The 16,143-nt window shown below is 50.6% G+C and overlaps 1 protein-coding gene across 1 annotated transcript; it reads right to left on the bottom strand.

Annotated features, from left to right (window-relative positions):
• Positions 1-1,353: 1,353 nt before the first annotated feature.
• On the bottom strand, positions 1,354-3,479 carry LOC132334734 (zinc finger protein 239-like). The gene has a single exon (XM_059860838.1). The coding sequence runs from the start codon at positions 3,471-3,473 to the stop codon at positions 2,313-2,315; it is 1,161 nt and encodes a 386-aa protein (XP_059716821.1). The 5' UTR covers positions 3,474-3,479; the 3' UTR covers positions 1,354-2,312.
• Between the last annotated feature and the right edge of the window lie 12,664 nt (positions 3,480-16,143).

Here is a 16,143-nt window from a genome sequence, read left to right as displayed (position 1 = left end):
ACCTCAAATAACCCAAAAGAAACCCCAAGTAATACCTAAAAACCCAAACAAACCCAAATAATCCTTAAATGAACCGTAAATAAACCCAAACGAACCCAAATAATCTCTAAATAAACTCCAAATAAACCAGAATATTCTCCAAACAAACCCAAAACACCCCCAAACACTCAAAGTACACCTAAATAAACACCAAATAAATCCAAATAAACCCTAAGGAACCCCAAAAAAACAAAAGTAAACCCAAATAATCTCAAATAAAACCCCCAAAACCCCCAAATGCATCTAAAATAAATTCCAAATAACCCCCAAATAATCCCTAAATGAACCCAAAAAAAACCCCAATAACCCGTTCCTCCCGTCCCCACCCCAAAACAGACCTTGGCCAATCAGAGCGCGAAGCGCTGACGATGACACAATTGTTGGGCAGAAACTAGGAGCACTGGCCCCGCTCAGCGATTTTCAGTCAATCAGCTCCCGAGGCGACTCTGACTCATCAATTGCCAGGCGGAGCCCAGTGCCACAGAGCACTGACCAATCAGAGACAGCGAGGGGTAATTTCCAGCTAATCAGAGCATTTATTGCTGATGACTCATCAGTTGCCAGCAGCAGAATTTGTAGGGGGGTGTGACCCTGGGGATGGGGAGGGGACCCCAAATTAAACCAAAGCTGGGTCGGCAGGCCAGAAAGGAGAAGGAGGGGCCTGGAAACCCCAAAACCAAACACAGGGAGGGGATTGGGGAACGATGGGGAAGGGGCAGGAGAGGGCAGGAAAGAGGGGTTGGGACCCCCAAACTGAGTTGGGAATGAGGATGGGACCACCAAAATTGAGGTGGGAAGGGGGATGGGACCCCAAAATTGAGCTGGGAGAGGGGTGGGACCACCAAACAGGAAGAAGCCAATTTTGTTCCAGCAATATATATAGTGATTTATTGACATGCAACAGAGTCTATGAATATGCAAAAGGATGATGTAAGAGGAGACAAGGACCATGCAGCAAAGTTTATTATGGCCACCAAGACACACCCCCATTGTCTTTGGGGACACTCCTTAATTAATCTGGTCTGAATTACATCACCCTGTTGCATATTCATAGACTCTCATGAAAATCCATAAATTATTTTACATATTTCAGGGATTATTTTACATGGCCCCTCCTTGGGGGTGTCTCCCCATTTCAGGGGCCTCCCATGGAAAGGAAAATGTAAACCCCACTCCCTGTGAATACTACTACTACTACTAAAAAAATGATAACAACAAAATTTATAATAATAATAATAAATTTTGAAATTAAGGGGCTCACAGGCAAAGATATGGGAGTAGAAATTCCAGTTCTTTATTAGAAAAAATTGAAAATACAAATGCAATAGTACAAATTTAAAAGAAAACAGTGACAGAGTCAGAATCCTCTGGGAATCCAGAGGGAAAAGGGCTGATCCTCTGGGAATCCAGTGGGAAAAGGCTGCTTCTGGGGTTCCAAACCTGAGATTCTACCTAGGTAGCAATGCCTGGCTTCTTCCCCTGGGCGGAGCATCTCCCAGTGGGATGATGTCATTTTATCAGCCATGCAGTGAAACTCAATGGCCCATTAACAGCAGATAATTAATAATTATTGACCCATTAACAGAAGATATGTCCTGCAAGAAGGGTTGGCTGTGAAAGAGATAAACTGCCCAATGCACAGAAGATAACTGCCCCACCTCTGACAGATGGCAAACACAACACACACTTATCTTGAAGTCCAGGACCTGTCCTCACTGGCTGCCCCCATTCTCCAGAGTTCATGGTGCCCAGGGAGGCTGCAGCTGCCAGTGCCAGGAACAAACGAGATGGGTCCTGGTTTCGGAGAGCTCCAGAATCCATTTCTGACCCCAAAAAGACAGGGCAAAGGCAGGGCCATGGGGTTTTAATAGGGTATCCCAGGGCTGGAGTTGGGGTTTGGGTCAGGGGAGGAGTTCTTAGAAACACTAGAAGGGTGACATCAAATTCCTGCCTCTTAGCAACAGGGGCACTACACACAGAATGTGTCCCCAAATGGTAAATTCTGCATCAACTACCAGTGAAATGGTGGGACTTCAGATATATTTGATCAATTTCCTTCATTTAAACCTGTTTGGGCTTTTTTTAAGGGATGAAGATGGAGCAGAGGAAAAATAACACCAAACCAAAAGGAGAAGGAGCCAGGAGTGTTCCCAGCAAGGATCACAGGGAATGTGGGTCACCAGGGCTCTACCCAATGAGGGATCTCCAGTGGGGGATGGAGCTGGAGCAGCGCACAAGCTCCTCCCGCACTCGGAGCACTCGCAGGGCTTCCCTTACCGGTGCCTGCGTTGGTGTCGGGTCAAGGTAGAGCTGTGTGAGAAGCTCTTCCCACACTCCTCACACTCATAGGGCCTCTCCCCTGTGTGGATGCGCTGGTGGTTGATGAGGGTGGAGTTGTGCTTGAATCCCTTCCCACAGTCAGGGCACTGGAAGGGCCTCTCCTCTCTGTGAATCTGATAGTGCAGGAAGAGATGTGAGCTGATCCGAAACCTCTTCCTGCATTTATCACACTCATAGGGCCTCTCCCCAGTGTGGATCTTTTGGTGGCGCGTCAGGGTGGAATGATGGCTGAAGCTTTCCCCACACTCCACGCACTCGTAGGGCCTCTCCCCAGTGTGGGTCCTCTGATGCAGGATCAGGGTGGAGCTCCGGCTGAAGCTCTTCCCACATTCCCCACACTCGTGGGGCCTCTCCCCAGTGTGGATGCGTCGGTGCATGACAAGATGGGAGTTGTGCCTGAAGCCCTGCCCGCAGTCGGGGCAGCGGAAGGGCCTCTCCTCTGTGTGAGTGCGCTGGTGCTGGAGGAGATTGGAGCTGGTCTGAAACCTCTTCCTGCACTGATCACACTCGTAGGGCCGTTCCCCAGTGTGGGTCCTCTGGTGCCTGATCAGGTGGGAGCTCTGACTGAAGCTCTTCCCACACTCCCCACACTCGTAGGGCCGTTCCCCAGTGTGGGTCCTCTGGTGATTGATCAGGTGGGAGCTCTGACTGAAGCTCTTCCCACACTCCCCACACTCGTAGGGCCGTTCCCCAGTGTGGGTCCTCTGGTGCAGGATCAGGTTGGAGCTCCTCCTGAAGCTCTTCCCACACTCCCCACACTCGTAGGGCCGTTCCCCTGTGTGGATCCTCAGGTGATTGATCAGGAGGGAGCGCCACCTGAAGCTCTTCCCACACTCCCCACACGTTTTGGGCTTCTCCCCACCATGGAGCTGCTCATGCAGCACCAGCTCCGAGCTCTGGCTCCATCTCCGGCCGCCTTCCCGGCCCAGGCTGGCTCTTTCCCCCTCAGATCCCCGACATCTGCGTTTGCAGCCCCTCCTCGTGCGGGATCTCCGGGGCTTTTCCTCCCCGTTGGGTTCCTGCACCGTGGAGCTGCTCAAAACGGCCTCTTCCACCAGGTTCTGACATGGGGATTTGTCCTCCCTGCTCTCCATGCTCAGCTCCTGCTCTGGGGGAGGAGGGACAAGGACAGGATGGGATTTGCCTTTGTGCCACAGGAAAAGGGGAGAAGATCCCCGCAGGGCTGTCCTGCAGCCGGGGGCCGCGCTGGGCTGGGAGATGGAGCAGGACAGAGGGGGAAAGGGGCACTGACTTCCTCCTCACCTGCCTGCATGTCTTGGGGCATCCTCCTCTTCCTCACAGCATCCATGGGGTTGGGAATGGGAAATCCTGGTTTGGGGAAAACAAGGGATGAGCTGTTTGTAGGAGCGTCAGGGGTAGGACAGCCGGGACGGACGGAGACGAGAGATCTCTACAGCCAGGTTGTGGAACTTGGGGTTCATTGCAAAGGGCCTGGGTGCAGGGGCCCTGCTGGGAGCTGCCAGCCACAGCTCAGAGCAGGCCCGAGAGAAGAGAGTGGGAGAGAGGATGAGAGGGTAAGATAGGAAGAGGGTAAGAGTGTTAAGAGAGTAAGGTTCCAGTCACAATACAATAAATCTTCTCCTATGTTGAATACTCTATTTCTCACTCACCAATCCAGTGCAAGATACAAATTCTATAGCATTTACATACAGCCTATAAGAACCATTACATCACCATACCATGTTACATTTTAAAGCCTAAAAACTCCTCTTTGGACCCCTTCTGCTGAGCTAGCAGGGTCTGCTCTGACCCTTGGACCTGTCTGCAAGCAGAGGGAATTGTTTCATCACAAGGGGATTACCTTCAGTCGGGCCACACCATTGTTTTCCAGCTGTTCAGTAAATAAGGTATCTCAAAGCTTGCTTTCATTTCAATCTTGCTAATACTTCCTACATTCTCAAAATCTTTTGCCAGACAATCATATTTGTAAGGCTGTCCTGTTTCATCTTGCCCCACACACGTTGAGTTTGAAGGTCCCACTGCCCGAGTCTGTCTCTACAAGTCACCAGCCACCCGGCCTCCAGAAAAACTCCCAAACACCAAGATTCAGCCCTGAAAAAGCCTCCCAAGAGTTCCCGTCCCTGGTCCCTCCCCTCTGGGGTTCAGGGTTCCTCCCGTTCCAGCTGCCGGGATCACGCTTGGATTGGGGGTCCCCCTTCTCCTCAGTGCCCGCCCTCCCCATGCTGCTGGCAGTCCCAGCAATCCCAAAAGCTCCCCCCTCTTTGCTCTCCCCATTTCGGGATGCCGGGGCTGTTTGGGCTCCCGTTTCCCTTCTCCCCTCACTCTCTGCTCTGGGCTGCAGGGGCTCCAAGGAGTCCCCCCTGCCCCTCTCCAGCTCTTGAGGGTCCCGCCAATGGCGGCGCTCCCCCCTCTCTGGGCTCCCCACTCTGGGCTCCTGGGGGACACAGGGCTCTGCTCCTCCAGGCTGCCTCTGCCGGCAGCCACCACCGGCTACCCCTGATGTCCCCCCAAGGGGCCTTTTCCGCTCAGCCTTGGATTCTTCATTCTCCAAACATCCCCCCAAAAAACCCAACCCAGGCACCCCCCCCGAGATATCAGGGCCGAGCTCCCCCTCCCCGCTCACCTGCGCAATGGGGGGGCGATGATCCCACAGGTGGGGGCTGCGAATTCAGGCAGGGCTCGAGCACGTGGTTCTGTCTGCTCAGCCTTGATCCGCCTTTGTCCTTCCTCTTCCTCCCGCTCCTCCCCTTCCACCCCCCACTCCTCATCCTCTGCTGTCTTATCTCCACCTCCTTCTCCCCTCCATCCCTCCCCTTCCCTCCCTCCTCCTCCTCCCCCAGCAGCAGCGACACCCTCGGTGCCCCGTTCCCGCAGCCCGCAGCAGGAGCGGGGATGGAGCCGGGACAGGTCGGGATGGGCAGCGCGGGGCTCTCGGCTGCTCCCAGCCGCTGCGGGCGGGGGGAACCCGGCCCGGGCCAAAGGAGAGGCAAACTGGGAAAACTGGGGGCTGCACATCCAAACTGGGCCTTGCTGGGGACCCTGCCTGGGCACTGCCAGCCCTTGGGGCTCCTCTCGGCACCTCCAGGAGGGAGGAACGCACACAGGGCTGGGGGAATCCCAGCAGTGGCAGCGCTGCCAGGGACTGGGCTGGACTGGGATGGTACTGGGAGTGACTGGGGCTGTACTGGGTTTGTATGGACATCATATTGGGATTGTACTGGGAGTGACTGGGGCTGTACTGGGTTTGTATGGACATCATACTGGGAGTGACTGGGACTGTACTGGGTTTGTACTGATATCATACTGGAATCATACTGGGAGTGACTGGGACTGTGCTGGGTTTGTACTGACATTATACTGGGATCAGACTGCCAGGGCAGATTGTGATCATACTGATGGAGACCTGGGATCACACTGGGAGTGAGCAGGATGCCTGTGGGGAGCAAATGAGACCATGTTGGGGCAAATGGGATGTACTGGGAGTAACTGGGATGGTGCTGAGGGTGATTGGGAGCAGCTGTGAGGAACTGGGATCATGCTAGGAGCAACTGGGAGTGACTGGGTGCATGCTGGGGGCATTTGGAAACTGCTGGGCTTATCCTGGGATGAACTGGGATCATGCTGGAGGTGACTGGGATCACACTGGCAGTGAGTGCCACCAAACTGAGGGTGACTGAGAATGCCTGGGAGCAAATGGGAACATACTGGGGATACTGGGAGTGACTGGGAACATGCTGGAAGGAACTGGGGAACAGTGGGAGATACTGGGAGTGACTGGAACAAAAGTGAGGGTGAAAGAGAGCAACTGGAACCATGTGGAGCACAGCTGGTTCATACCAGTGGGCTGGGGGAGTTTGTTGGGAGTTTAGGGCAATTATTGGGGTTTTTGGAGAGAATCACTGAGTTTGGGGGGTGTTGGGGATTTTGGGAGGTTTGTGGATTTTGGTAGGTTTGGACTTTGGGGGATTCTATTGGCCTTGTGTGAGGGTGTTTTGAGATTTATTGAAATCTTTTAAGGTTTTTTTGTACTTTTGGGGGTTTTACTAGGATTTTGTGAGGGTTTTGTGAGATTCTCTGGAATTTTGAGGGGGTTTATTTGGATTATTGGGGGATTTGGGGGGGTTTATTGGAATTGTGGAGGCATTTAGTGGGATTCTTTGGAGGTTCAGGTTTTTTAAGGAATTTTTTGGAGTTTTTTGTTAGGATTTTGGGAGGTTTTTGTGGGGTTTTTTGGGTGTTGCCAAGATTTCTTTGGGTCTCGGGGTGGATTTTGTGGGACTTTTTATGGTTTTGTGGACATTTTTGCAGGGATTTGTGGGGTTTAATGAGGATTTTGGGGATTTGTTGAAATTTCAATGGATTTTGTGGGCGTTTATCAGGATTCTAGGGTGTTCTAACAGGACTTTGTGAGAGTTAATTGGGATGTCGTGGGTTTTATAGGGACTTTTGGGGGTTTTAAGGAGATTTTGGTGCCTCTCAGCCCTTCCCAACATCCGGGGATAACTGCAAAGCCCCCCCAAAATGCCACTAAAAACCTCCAAAATCTCCAAAAAATCCTCAAAAAACCCTCTGAACACCCGCAAATCCCACAAAATACCAGTGGAACCCACCAAAAGTTAAAAACACTCTCGAAAATTTCAATAAATCCCCCCCAAGAAACCCTCCACAACTACAATAAAATCCCCCAAAATCTAAAACCCCACAAATCCACAAAACCCCCCCAAATCATATAACACCCCCCCAAAACCTAGTAATTCTCCCCAAAAACCCCCACAAAATCCCCAAAACCCCTCTTAAAATCCCCTAAAAAAGCCCCCAAAATCCCCCCAGACTCACTGGGGCCGTCCTGGATCAGGGGGCACTGGCCGGTGGAACAGGAGCCACTTCAGGGGGCCCTCGGAGCTTTTTGGGGAGGGGGCACCATGGGAGACCCCCCAAAAACCTGAAGGGGGAACCCCTGCTGAAACCCCTCCCCCTGAAACCCCCAGACCCCGGTTCAGGTTGGGCCTGGGACCCCCCGAGACCCCCAAATCTCCCCCAGGTCCCCCACAGTCCCCCAAGGTTGGCCCAGGACCACTCCAGACCAAAAAACACTCCCCAAGACCCCCAAAACCTCCCCAGGACCCTCAGACTCCCCCCAGTTTTCCCCAAAATTCACCCCAGACCCACCTGAGACCCCTCCCAAATCCATCAGACTGCCCCAAATCCCCCTCAGACCCCTTAATCCCCCCAGACTCCCCCAAATTTCCCCAAGACCTACCTCAGAACCTCCCAGACCCCCTCACAACCCCCCAGTTCCTCTCAAAATCCCCTCAGACCCTCCCAATTTCCCTCAGATCCCCCTAAACCCACCTGAGAACGCTCCAGACCCTCTCAAACTTCCCCTAAAGCTCCCTCACACCCACCAAAGCCCCCTCACACCCCCCCACATTCCCCCCAAACCCACAGCACACCCCCCTATTTCCCGTCAATGCCCCCAAAAATCCCCCCTTTCGCCTCAGACCCCCCCCTCCTCCCCCCCCCCCCCCAGTTTCCCCCCCAACCCCACCTCAGCTCCTCCTCTGCCGCTCTCCTCTCGCAATCTCCCACCTCAGCCGCCTGCGCCGGCTCCCAGCCAATAGCGGCGCGCCCCGCCTAACCGACCAATCACCGCGCTGCACGTCCCCGAACCAACCATTCACAGCGCGGCTCCCCTCAGCAACGCCCGCCTTCCCCGCCCCGGCCAATCAGAGGCGAGCCGGAAGCTGCGCCCAGTTCCCCGCCGCTGCCGGGACCCGCCGGGCGCGGGACAGGTGCGGGAGGGGCCTGGGGGGTCTGGGGGCGCTTTGGGGAGGGGTCCGGGGCTTTGGGTGGGGTCTGGGGGGTCTGGGGAGGGTCCTGGGGCATTGTGGGGGGACCTGGGGGGTGCTGATGGGTCCTAAGAGGGGTCTCGAGGGGGGGGATGTGGGAGGGATCGTAGGAAGGTCTTGGGAGGGTCTGGGGGTGTTGGGATGGTCCTGGAGGAGTTTGGGGAGGGCTCTGGGGGGTCCTGAGGGTGTCCTGGGAGGGTTTTGGGGAGGGGCTTTGGGGGGTCTGGAAGGGTTTGGGGAGAGGTCCCGGGGGGATCTGGGGACGGTCTGGGGGAGCCTGAGTTGGGTTTGGGGAGGGGTCTGGAGGGTCCTGGCAGGGTCCTGGGTGGGTCTTGGGAAGGGTCTGGGGGGGTCTCAGGGGACATCCTGGGCTGGGTCTGATTGGGGTCTGGGGGCTCTCAGGGGGTCCTGGGCAAACCTTGGGGGGCTCTGGGGGGTTTGGGGTTCCTGGAGGGGTCCTGGGGGAGATTTGGGGGTCTCGGGGGGTCCCAGGCCCACCCTTAACCGGGGTCAGGGGGTTTCAGGGGGAGGCGGCACAGCAGGGGTTCTCCCCCGGTGTTTGGGGATCTCCCATGGTGCCCCCTCCCCAAAAAGCTCCGAGGGCCCCCTGAAGTGGCTCCTGTTCCACCGGCCGGTGCCCCCTGATCCAGGACGGCCCCAGTGAGTCTGGGGGGATTTTGGGGGCTTTTTTGGAGGGATTTTTGGGGGGATTTGGTGGTGGCTTTTTTGGGTTTTGAGGGATTTTGTTGTTTAGGGGGAATTATTGGGTTTTTGGGGGAATTATTGGGTTTTGAGGGGTTGTGGATTTGGGGGGGTTTTGGATTTTGAGGGGGTTTACTGGTGTTGTGCAGGGTTTTTTTTTTAATTTTGGTGGGTTCCACTGGGATTTTGTGGGATTCTCGGGGGTTTTGGAGGATCTTATTGTTTTTTTGGGGAGATTTGGGGGATTTTTAGTGGAATTTTGGGGGGCCTTGGGTGGTCCGTGGGTTGTCCCTGGGTGTGGGGAAGGGCTGAGAGGCACCAAAATCTCCATTAAACCCCCAAAAGTCCCTATAAAACCCACGACATCCCAATTAAATCTCACAAAATCCTGTTAGAACACCCTAGAATCGAAATAAAAGCCCACAAAGTATCTTGAAATCCCAACAAAACCCGCCAAAATCCCAATTAAGCCCCACAAATCCCCCAAAATTGTATGCAAAACTATAAAAAGTCACACAAAATCCACCCCGGGACCCAAAGAAATCCTGGCCATATCCAAAAAACCCCACAAAACCCCCCCCAAATTGCACAAAAATCCACAAGAAACCCCAAAAATTTACGTAATAAACCTTGACCTCAAAGAATCCCACTAAATGCTCAACAATTCTAATAAAACCACGCAAAATCCCCCAGAAGTTCACGAGAATCCCAAAACTCGCCACAAAATCCTAGTAATTTCCTCCCACTCAATCCCAGGCCAAACTCACTCCATTCCACAGCTGCCCAGATGAGTTGGGTTTGGGAAGGGATTGGGAGAAGTGGGATCCCAATTTGGATTGGTGGGATGGGGATTGTGTGGGGCTGGCTGGGTGGGATGTATTTGATAGCAAATAAAACTTTCAGAGTTGCTGATTTCTGTCCCGTTCATTTTCAGTCAGTTCTGTTTGCAGAGTGCCACCTTCTCAGCTGATTCAATTCCTATAAAAATCCCATTTTTTAAGTCATCTAACCCAAAGAATCCAAAAACCAATATCCAAATGAAACAACCCACCCGAAATTAAAATTTTTTGAAGTAATTTTAATTTTATTTTTTAGAGTATTTAAGGGTGTTATTAAAGTTAAATTGTTTGGTTAAAATGTGTGAGAAATTATAATGGTATTTGGTTTTGTGTTTAGTATATTTGTAATATGAATTGTTTAACTAAGGTGTGTTAGATTGCATGTTAGTTTTTTTAGGTATTTTTTATCTAAAGTATTAGTCATCGAGTTAAAACTTTCCAAAGTTATTTCTTGGTATATAATTTGTTTATATATATTTATTGGGAATTTTATAGCAATAATTATTGCTGTTTTGGATTGAATCATTATTGGAGTATTGTAAGTAAGAGTTGAAATTACTATATTTCATTTTCATCAAAATTTCTTCATTTAATTATTATTTCTTTATTTATAATTTCATTCTAATTTTTTGAGATGATAGGAAGGAAATTCAAGGGCAGGAACATTTTTTCCTGGCTTGGAACTGGAATTCCAGACCCTGGGAGTGTGTTCAGGACCACACAGACTGGGATCAAATATGGACTGGGATCAGATATGGACTGGGATCCTGTGGGTTGGGACTGCACAGAGTGGGACCACATGGATCAGGACCACACAGACTGGGATCAACTGGACTGGAATCAAATATGGGCTGGGATCACCTGGACTGGAATTACATGGACGGGGATCACATGGACGGATTCTGTGGATCAGAACCCTCCAGACCGGGATAGCCTGGAGTGGGATCAAATATGGACTGGGATCCTATGGACTGGGACCACACAGACTGGGATAAACTGGACTGAGATTATACGGACTGGGATCCTATGGACTGGGACCATATGGATCAGGACCACACAGACTGGGATCAACTTGTCAGGGATCAAATATGGTCTGGGACCATTTTTTAAATAACTTTGTTATATAGTTTTTATTTCCGTTGTTAATTAGGCACAGAGAAATAGCTGCTTGTGTTAAATGCCTGCTGGGATGGGATAACATCCAATGCACACAGGATGAGGACACCTGCACAGATCTGCCAACTATCAGCACTCCCCATCTGAAGGCAGAGTGGACCAAGGCCCAAAACCTGGAGGTGATAAAGAGAAGGAGCCAAAACCACAGCCAAGAAACACACATGCTCTGAAAAGGCAGACCCAAGGAGGGGCCAGGTAGAAGAATTCCTGGAATATGTGAAGTAGTTTATGGATATGCATGAGGGTCTATGAATATGCAACAGGCTGGTGTAAGGGAAAAGGCATTTCAGGAGGATCCCCGAAGGGAACAGGGTGCTCCTGGCTGAGTGCCAAGATGCACCCGGCCATAATAAGCTTTGCTCCATGGTCCTGGTCTCCCATTGTCCTTTATTAAACTTTTTACATTTTCACAGGGGTGTGAATGTGTTTTTCACATTTAGGAATGGTTTAAGTTTTTTCACTTTTCATGGGAGGGAGTTTTGAAGAGCTGCAAGTGGCTAATCTGCCTGCAACAAGGACCATTCCACGGGCTCTTGTCACCTTTCCTGACACGTCTGCTGCAGCTCATGGAGGGTGAAGCCCTGGAGGCTCCTTAGGGGTGGTTATGGACGATTGCAGGCAGCGCCTCGATGCCCTGGATCAGCGGTGCCCCCTCCTGGGAACCCCCACGTTTTCCAAATAGGCATCATCTCCTTCAGGGCGCTTCCTTAAGAATCTGAGCTGTACATTGATGACAGAGGTTACAATCTAAACCATTCCCATCAGTCAGTAATAAAATTCAGGTGTTAAGATGTTGGACTGTTGGAGGACAGAAGACAGATGATGGACTTTGGACCTGGTTAACAGAAGAGATTGGATACCAGGATGCCTTGGCAAAAACAAACGGAACTTTGAAAAATTAGACCTAGATTGCAAGAAGGGTTTGCTGGAAAAAAATCAGATGGGTTTGCTGGAAAAAGAAAATCCCATTAAACTCTGCAAGCAAGGGATGTTGTTTTATGCATAAGTTTGTGTATGTGATTTTAACCTAATCACTGTAGTGCACATTACTAGTCTCCCTAAAATAGTATATAAGTGCTTGTATCCCACAATAAAATCGGATTCTGATCACCGAGTCAGTCTCCCCATCTCTCTCCATCACTGACACTTCCCTAATAAAGAACTGTTATTCCTGCTCCCATATTTTTACCTGAGAGCCCCCCTTAATTTCAAATTTATAACAATTCTGAAGGAAGGGGTTTACATTTTTCCATTTCAAGAAAGGCTCCTGCCTTCCTTAGCAAACACCTGTCTTTCCAAACCAAGACACAGGAGCCACCTATATTATACATGGAAATACTTCACACGAAAATAACAAGAGCCTCAAAAAGGCTGTTTTGCCTTTCACATTCACAATTTTCCTGGTGACATTGTGCACTGTACTGTAACAGTGGATAGTCACTGGACATAGCCAGTAGGGATAACTGGATATGCATTTCAAACTTATTCTAAGTATTCATTGAATTATTCATTGAATCCTCATCCTTCTGTACACTTCAGCTCTGCTGTAAACTTCAGAGACATTTTTTCACAAGTCACTCTGGCTCCATAATTCCTGAGACCAAATGGAGTCCAAATGCCAAGTGGGATTACTCTTTTCAAAGCCTGGAGTCACACAGAATGAAGCAGTACTTAAATCATCGTGTGCATCCCATACACATAACAGTCCAGTCACTGACCATCTGCAATGATTTTTTGACTTTTGCTACAAATTACCTTCAAGAATAAGCTACAAATAATATCTTGATCTGGTTTAAATTCAGGGATGGCACTGCAATTGCCCAAAAAACTTCTAAGGGTACCTAGTGCTGTTGCAGTAATACAAGAGAACTGTAAGTGTGTATTACTAGTTGTTATTCATAATAGGTAAAAATGGCTCAGCTCAGCTTTGCAAAGTAAGAAACAAAACATGGAGAGTTGAAATGATGGAGTTGGAACAGTGTAGCCAGTCTGCTTTTTGTGAGAGATGCTCTTAAGCAGTGGCAGTAGTCATGTACTCATCTCCTGTAACTTTGCTCCTTGTGATCTACTGTCCACCTCAGCAACTTTTTCTGCTCTTTTTTTTCCGTTATTTTTTCAGCTGAGTACCAAAAGGAAAAGACAGAACTGCAATGTTACTACCAAAATAATAGATTTTTTTTCAAACTAAAAAATACTCACAGCTTTTAGAAAACACATCAGAAGTGTTGGAAAGTATAAACAATACAAGTTCTTGAACAGGATTTTTACATTATCCTACATCAGCCAAACAAATGGATAGTAGGGCTTGAGGAACAAGGATATAATTGAAGTTTTGTTAAAAGGGCTTCTTTTGGTCTCTGTGTGGTAACTGTCATCACCCTGATGTCAATACTTCACAATCTATTTACATTTTCCTAAGTTGTAATATTTTGCATCATTGATCGGCTATGATTTTTTAGATTTCTCTTGTACCCATCATTGAATTATCTGAGCACAATCTCCAAACAAGACAAATGGTAAAGTAGCAAAGGGCTGCAATAACTGAGCAGCCAACCAGATAAGCTATACTGGCATCTCTTGGCTTTGCCAAATCCTCTGTGAGTGCTTTTGTTTCTTTTCCTCTTTGGTTTACAATGCAACACATTTTCATTATTTCTGATGTCTCACCTCTGAAAGAAAAACATAGATATTCTTGTTAGCAGTGTCTTATTGGCCAACAAATCTTTAAAAGCTCTTTTAACTAGAAGTCTTGCGTCCTAGTGAGCCGTGCAGTGGAGATGGGAGCCAAACTCACCCTTCCTGTCTATGTAGAAGATAAGGAAAAGAAATGGCATCATCTAAAAAACTCAGAGGTCTGCTCTCTAGCTCCTTCCTAATTCCTTCAAATCTCCTGAAGTGTGATTTAGCTACAAACAGATGACAAGGACTCGTAATGCTGGCTCTTTGACTCCAAAGCAGCTGCTTTAGAATCTTTCACATAACCCTGTGTAGTTCTGTGCCAGAAATGTATCATTTGAAGAAACTTTCCCAACGGAATTGAATGGGGGTTTGTTTTAAAGGTGTTTGAGGAGAAAGCCTCCCAGCAGAGGTCTGGCCTTTGGCCAAGCTGTGTCCCTGCTGATTGTGAAGTGTGCCATCAGCTGCAGGGCTTTCTGGGCTAAAAATAGCATCAAGTCACTTGGCCTATAAAAGCTGGAGCCACTTTCAGGGCAACTATGGAGACCTCCTCCATGGGTTGATGGAGCACCTAGGATTTTCCCAATTGCCAGGAATGGTTCTCCAGGACTCCGGTGTAAAAGGGGGCTCCCCAGCAACTGCGCATTTGCAAGATGAGAAACAATTGTCTTGGTTTGAAAAGACAGGTGTCTGCTAAGGAAGGCAGAAGCCTTCTCTGAAATGGAAAATGTAAATCCCCTCCCTTCAAATGATTATAATTTAGAAATTATAATGCTCTCAGGGAAAGCTATGGGAATAGGACTGAGCCCGCAGAGCAGGCCAGCATTTGCTGATGGTCTGAGCCCTTCCTAAAGATCCTGTCGGGCTGTCTTAGACCCCTGGGGCCAGGGATTCCTTCCAACCTGGGCAACTTTGGGTGGGCTGGGGGCAGCCCCAGTGCAGGTGGCAGTGTGTGCAGGGGCCCTGGGTGGCACGCTGCAGCACGGTCACCGTGGCACGGAACGGAAGCCGGTGTCCAAGGGCCCTTTGTGACACGTGGGAAATAGAAGCTTGCCCGGGTGCTCGGAACACGCAACGGCTCAGAACGGGACAGAGCGGTGCCGTGAGGAGCCCCCGCACAGCCACTCATTCCTGTCTGACCCAGAGCTTTTCTGTGGCCTTGTTGCTGAGGCTGAGCTCGAGGCCCGAGCACAGGACTCACTGACCTGTGGCCTTCTGAGGCTTCTGTTCTGCAGCTGCCCTCAAGGGCAGAGCGTGGGACTTGGTGCCCCGGAGCTTTTCCAGGACATCTCTCCTGCAAGTAGCTCCAGTCAGTGACATGGAGCAGAGACCCCCGAGAGTTCCCAAGCTGGCCTGGCTGGAGGAGGAGGAGGAGGAGGAAGAAGGCCCTGGAGCTGCCCCAGCGCAGGAGACTGAAGAGGTGGTGCCGTTCCAGCCACCACAGGAGGGTGAGTGGCAGAGCTGGGCCGCAGGGCTGGAGCCTGCAGCCAACTTGGTCCCACCCCATGCCATCCCATGCCCTGGGGACATGTCCACGGACAGGACAGAAGAGGGGCCGGGCAAACACCCCGCACTGGCCGTGCTCCATCCCCGTGGGGCATCCTGGGGCTCTCCCTGTCTGGGGAGCGCAGGGCTGGGCTGTGTTCTCCGGCCTCTCCCGCAGCCCCTCAGCTCTGGCTGTGCTCGCTTTTTGCCAGATGCAGCCCTGGAGCGCACAGGAGAGCAGGAATCCGGCCTTGGCCGCTTCTGCAGCACAGCTCAGGTACCTGCAGCCATCCCCAGCTGGGCTGGGCCTGCTGTCCCTGCTCAGCTGAGCACCGTGTGTGAAGCAGTCCATGCAACATCCCCGGCTTCTTGCCCTTCTCCTACAGCTCGTTCGTGAATTCATCCACAGCATCCAGCAGGGAGAGACCAGCACTGAAATAAATAGGGCAGGAGATCTTTCTCCTTTTCAATGCCTTTATTAAAAGTGATCACCTCAGGTTGGGAGGTAAGACGGGTCTGTGGTCACACCTTTGTCGCTCCCAGGAGTGGCTCGGAGGAGGAGGAAAATGCAGCTTTGTCGACTAGGGGGCAGAGCTGGGGGTCCTGTCCCCACAAAAGCAGTGGGGATATTCCCCTAATTCTGCTTTTTGGGTTTTCTGTCTAGGGTACTGGCTCTAGCCAAAGTCCTTTTAGTCTGGGGCTAGGAGCAACAAAGGTTCTCAGTGTCTCTGCAGGCTCTGGACATTTGTCCTCATGTCTAGGCATCACTTTGATCTCCTAATTCTGTGTTGGCTCGTGGCTTTTGGGGTTTTTTTCGGTAAGTGTGTTGGGGGTCCTTCCCATGGCATGCCGAGTCTTAGCTTATTTTGCATGTCCTCTGATGTCCCCTCCTTTCACTGGCTGAGAAGGGCCATCCACCTGGCCCAGGCAGGGTGGTACTGATACAAAAAGGGGAATTCTCAACAATAGAGAGTTAACGACCTACTCTTAATAGGTCATTACAACATGAAGATAACAAAGAACTCTCCTCTGCCACTACTGGTTATACTTGTATT

The sequence above is a fragment of the Haemorhous mexicanus genome, chromosome 16 (assembly GCF_027477595.1).
Source record: "Haemorhous mexicanus isolate bHaeMex1 chromosome 16, bHaeMex1.pri, whole genome shotgun sequence".
NCBI classification, from domain to species: Eukaryota; Metazoa; Chordata; class Aves; order Passeriformes; family Fringillidae; genus Haemorhous; species Haemorhous mexicanus.
The sequence above is the reverse complement of the archived record's forward strand: the minus strand, read 5'-3'. Positions and strand labels throughout refer to the sequence as shown.

What these genes read in the sequence shown, in the direction of transcription:
- LOC132334734 (XM_059860838.1), bottom strand. Translation starts at nt 3,473, where the DNA reads ATGGAGAGCAGGGAGGACAAATCCCCATGTCAGAACCTGGTGGAAGAG.